Source organism: Cariama cristata, unplaced genomic scaffold (genome assembly GCF_000690535.1).
Source record: "Cariama cristata isolate BGI_N322 unplaced genomic scaffold, ASM69053v1 scaffold12216, whole genome shotgun sequence".
Lineage (NCBI taxonomy): Eukaryota > Metazoa > Chordata > Aves > Cariamiformes > Cariamidae > Cariama > Cariama cristata.
In genome coordinates, this window is record NW_009622741.1 from 65,972 (window position 1) to 71,776 (window position 5,805).

At 40.3% G+C, this 5,805-nt stretch overlaps 1 protein-coding gene across 1 annotated transcript in view; it reads right to left on the minus strand.

Annotated features, from left to right (window-relative positions):
- Positions 1–4,172: 4,172 nt before the first annotated feature.
- The window catches only part of LIFR (leukemia inhibitory factor receptor alpha), a gene marked incomplete at its 5' end in the record, with an annotated part of 6,529 nt that continues 4,896 nt past the window's right edge, over positions 4,173–5,805 (minus strand). Inside the window, one exon of the mRNA XM_009702456.1 lies at positions 4,173–5,544. Coding sequence (XP_009700758.1) covers positions 4,906–5,544 — 639 coding nt within the window. The remainder of the gene's footprint in view (positions 5,545–5,805) is intronic.

Here is a 5,805-nt window from a genome sequence, read left to right on the forward strand (position 1 = left end):
AGCAGCACAAACTCTGTGTAGTGTGTTGGGAGGAGCACAGACGGCAGCTGTTTCCTCTAGACAAAGCTGCATCTCAGAAGGCATATATTCAAGTACAGGGCTCTGAAAAAATCACTTTGGGAATTGCAAGCCAACTTCCTCTGCAATATGCACCTAGGTACATAATGATGTATGCACACATGTGCATAAGAGGTTAGGACTTTTCTTAGTGTTAAAATTATTAATGCCATTTGCACTGAAGTCTTCATCAAAGTCTGTGGTGGAACAGAAGATGCTATTTACATGGGAAGCTCTTGATAAGATTTATGGTACATGGAGCCTTGGTAGCAATCTGCTTCTTTAAATGTTACATTTTTCCTATGTATTTCAAATTCTTTTACTATCTTTCTATCTACTTGTAAGTATACAAATATTCTATTTACAAAGTAATATTTGTCTAAAAATAGAGTGCACGATTTCTCATTGCCTTTTCAGAATGATGTCTAAACACCTTCTCCCTCCAATGCATCCAATTGCCTTCATTTTTGCTACTATTCATGCTCAACTGAGTGTCCTGGAGGACAAGATCACAGGAAACACCACACCTCTAAGCTTTACTCAGTGAATGTATCAAAAGAAAAAAAAAAAAGGCTGCTTGAATGTGCCTCTTCAGAGCAGCCTAAAACTCCAGGTCAGCAGGAGCTTGCTGCTGCCATACTACCAGCAGAGGAAAGCTCTGGTCCCCCACATAAACCAAAGATGAAGAAACATGGCACATTTGCCAATTGTGCCATGGCGGACAACACAGCTACTGGTTCCCTTTGGAAATGGCTTACCCACGAAAGCAGCAACTACAGATAATAAAAACAGCTACCAGAGCAGATGTCAGTCATTGGGTCCTAGGTCTGCCTATGCAGCCACTGCACAGCAGGGGAGGTAATTCACTGCCTGCCTGTAATATTAGCTTACTATTTTGTTGATATATTAACTAGTAGTTCTGTGAGGTATATCACATGCAGATCCACCATCCCAAAATTCAACACACAAAACCAAGATCCCAGATCCCCTTGCATGTCAGAAAAACAAAAATAATGAATGTGTCAAATAGGAGAGTGCACAATGTTACATCAAACGTGACTGATGTTCCACGCATACAGTGAACAGTACAAATATCCATTACAAACCCCAAATTGTCACATATGACAGGCATGGCTCAAAAATAAAAAGCAGCAGCACCGATGATTTGCTTCAGAAAGAAATTGCTTGGCATTAACACCCTACATCTCTGAACACTGATCGAACTGGAGGATTGAAGCACTGAGTTAGGAGTAGTAGTGTTTTGGACACAATCCCTTCTGGTCATATCCCCTCTGGAAGTTTTTTTTGTTTTGTTCTGATTTTTAAAAAAGCCAAAGTTTCTATTGTTCTAGAAAAAGAACAAAAAGTCAAAAAGAACTAAAACAAAACAGATATTCAATCAAAGAATAAGATCTTTCAGAAAATGATGGTTGATGGTTAGGAAATGCAGTACTTTAAGTTTCCTAAGACATTTTTCAGACACAATTTGACTGAAGAGGCTCACCAGGCAGCCCGAAGGCACAAGGAGTCTGATCCCCTCTGAAGCTCAAAGTTTTAGTCTGACAATTGTTATCAATGCATTTAGAGGCTAAACAGCACCGTGCTTTGAAAGTGAATTTGGTATGAAGACATTCTTAACAACACTTCACTGGTTTCACATGACACTTGGGCTGAGAAAGCAAGTCCGCTCCCTGACAGTCCTCGTCATTCATTCTTACTGCTCCATGCATCTAGGGGTATCTTCACATGATCACAAAATTAGTACACAATCTCTCACTACCCATCTGGTATTTGGATTCGCTGCTGAAGATTTAAGATAGGCATTTGGAAGGAGTCCTCACTGGCAGCACTTGAATAGGCTCAAAGGCTCATAGAGATAAAGCAGCTGAGCTTTCAAGTGCTGGAATGAAAACTGCTTCCTGGTTCATAACCATTAAGCGACAGTAAATGATGCTACAGATACTGCACAAGTCTCTGTCTCTCCCCCATTTGCACCACTCTTCTACTGATGTGTACAGTAAGCCATTGCTGTTAACAAGACATCCTGGAAGTCAGAACACCAGTCAAATAAAATATATAGTCAAAGCTTAAAAAAAAATGGTGATAGACAATTAGATGAGCATGCTTCAATAAAATAGAGGCAGACCCTGTATTTGTGGACCTTTCCCCTACCTAATCATTAAGAAACGAAGCAATTTAAAATGCTGTTGCCTTACTGAATAGGAAGAGTAGCACAAAGGAAAACCTGAGTACATGATGCTTGTGTTTAAATGATTCACTGTGGGAGCACTGCAAACGGTGTTAGACTGCTCCCCGCAAGCTCTGTGTGCTGTCTGCAGCTGCCCTGACAAATTAAAAATTGCTAGTACTCTCAAACTTCAGTTTGGTTTTGTTTCTTGCAATACACAGCCGTATCAAAGCATAGTTAATCTTCATGATCACCTGTTCTGCTACAGAGGGTTTTTTTTGTTTGGATCACCATACAATACTGATTGCTCCTCTGCATTGAGAAACTGCTCCATAAAAAACCCAAACCATTACCCATACACTCGGTTCATGATATCTTGTGCTTTCAATTAAAAGCATATGTCAGCAAAACCTAAAATTCATCTTAGGAGATAAACACACTAAGCCAAATCTGCAGTGCAAATCTCCAGTGAAAAGAAATCTGCTCTAGAAGAGATCTTGTGAAAAAGGCTTGTTACTATTAGGATTTAGCCACCTCCCGGCTATCAAGCACAAAGGGCAGAACTGCTTCCTTTTGTACATTACTTTAGCATTCTGAACAATAGGCAGTAATAGATTAGGCGTGAAACTTTCTCTTGCAATGATGTTTGGTGACAGATAGACACCAGCTCTTTGCACTGCCTGTCTTTTCACTCGCAGTTCTGCTAATTCCAAGATTCAACCTCAAAAGCAGAATCCTATCTGCTTGCACTCTGTCAGGTCTGTAGACAGATCTATTTTTGCTGTCTTCACGGTTCAGTCTTCCAGGAGGCACACATATGCAGTTGTTACTGATGATGATTTGGATGCTACATAGTGTTTTGCCTTTTTGTCAGTTTTGAAATCCCTCTGTAATTTCATTCTATGGAGATGGCAGAGACACACCAACATCTGAAACTGCACCATCCATTGCTGTGATTACGTTTAACCTAATGCTTGGTTTTATTTTGATAGCCAGATCACGTGGTTTGGAGACGAACTGGCTGCCAAGCTAGTCATCCTCCTGGATTGCTCTCACACCTTTACAACTAGCAGCTTAGCCAATTCAGCCTCCTTATCTGTTTGGGATCTTGTTTAGAAAACCACTCCCCTACCTTATTTATTCAAAAAGTCACAAAGTAGCTAAGGGAATTGAAACCTAAAAAAAAAAATTTGGTTAGGACTTTGTGGAGCTCTTTAACATCTGACCTCTCACCACTGTGATTTTTACAGTGAGGAACAGGTAAGTTAGAAAGCACTTTCTCCTGTAAGCTAGTGAAATTCATGTGTGCCACAGTATGATGTTTACACAGTGAAATGTTACAATTACAGCTGCCTAGAGATGCATATGTGAAAACAAGCACTTTCAAAGATGATAGTTCTGAACACTCCTTTAAGCACACAAATGTACATAATTTAAGCCTTCTTTGCACCACATGCTTGGTAAAGGAGAGGTAGAATTAGTGGCACTAAAACCTCCTTGGGTTTCTCCCTGACACTAGAGAAATCCCACTTTGTACTCGCAGGTAAGATTTGCAGAGAAGGTCCTGTTGGGTTGACACTGGAGAACAGCCAGGCAGCAGGTGGCAAAGCTAATACAATAAACATCATCCAAAGAGCAATTTTTGCTCAAGAAGCTAGTACTACTACCTCTAATTTCGCATGCCAAATTGCTTGGACAGCTGATGTTAGTAGACAGAGATCTCCCCACGGCTTACATTACTGTATAGTGCAAAGACTGCTGAACATGGGGGAGAATGGAGTACTGTACCACTTTGAAGCAGGAGATCTGGAGCTGAAGCTTTGAAATACAAAATGTATTAGTGCAATACATCATGAAAGATTAACTCCTTCACCAAAGGATAGAAAAAATATAGAGCATTCTACTTTTTTTAAAAAAAAAAGTTTTAAACTTTATGTAGTTCTTGTTGAGGTTTAAATCAGTGTTACACTTTTTTTCCCCAAGTTTGTACCCCTGAGTCAAACATTGAATAAACATTGTACAGTAGGTACAGAAACTAGTGTCTAGTTAAAAAGCAACAGACTTGAATAGCCATTGCTTCAGAAATGTTAAACAGTGACAATACCCTTCCATATGGGAGAAGAAAAAAAAAGCACTCTCATTTGTTCGTAGTTTATAACTAGGTAAAAGATCTCAAAGAGTTTCCACCCACATTGTTTCCATGTGTTAGGCTGAGGTTTGTGATCAATGAAACCTTCAGTTAAGGAAACCTGCTGGGGCTGCATCATTTGAGTATGCACAGTTGAGAACAACTACAACAAAGCAAAGCAATCTTTCCAAGTTACAAGTTGCATGAGATCATATTAATCTTGGAGCACTATGTGAAGGTAGGCAGAGTTCTTTGACTATGACTATCAGGAGCTCTAAACTCAATCCCCCTTATATCCAATATATACTAGAGTAATAACTAAATTGCTATAACTTTGGCCCCTCGGCCTCTATTAAAATGGAACATTAACACTTCCATTAACTGAAACATGGTAACATTCAGCTCACTAGAACATCTGCTGATTGTCTCCAAGAGTAATTCATGCCTTTTGCCTTTTCTTCCTCCTTTCTTTACAACATCAGGAATAAGAGCTTATTTAGAAGGCAGGTTCACGTTCAACAAGGACTCACTGTTAATCATTTGGTTTGTTCTGAAAAAAGTGTGTAAAGGACCACCCTATGTTACTGGGTTTGAGAGAGTCTTCATTGTCTTTTGGGGGAAGCAGAAACTGTCGGGAATTAATGGAGCATGGGCTCCCAAAAGATGCATTTTCATTGTTGCTTTCAACTGATCCAGGAGAGTCTGGAGTGTCCATGTTCCAGGCATTCGTGTTTGCTTGAGGTCTGTAACCTGCAGTTTTATCCAATTCTTCTTCTGCAGGTGAGCGACTCTCTATTTTCAGAGCACTGATAGGCAGCTGCATTTGTGGCTTATAGCCAGCTGTAGTCACTAAGTCTATTTCTGGCTCCTCCTCTGGTTTAATTTGAGGCTGATACATTGACTGGATGTCAATGTAAACCACCTGAGATGACCCCACAGGTTCATCCATAGGGGTATTTGAGATCTCCTCTTCAATGATAGGGGGACAGTAGGATACAACCACATGGTTCTCTGTTTCTGAGTCAGAGCCATCTTCAGGCACAGTGGTGTCTGCTGCTGGGGACATCATCTCTGTGTCTTCAATCTTGGGAGCTACAGACCGTGTTTCCACCACTTCAACACTATTGGGGGTGCACGGGTTCATTTCCAGTGTTTTAAGAGTCTTATTCCCCTGAGGCGAGAAAAAGAAGGGGGAGAGACTAAGCCAAAAGACCTGGAAATCCTGAAAGCAACAACTTGCCCAAATTAAACCAGTATGTTCGCTTGTGGCTTGCACTCGTCCCACTGCCATTAGTACAATATAAAATAAAGTGGTTTAGTTCTCATTTTCTGGCTCATCATATATTCCTGTTACCATTAAAAGTATTTTAGTCAACTTAAAGAGCCTCCAAATCTTGCAGTAAGTGTTTGAGAACTCTTTCCACAAATCTTG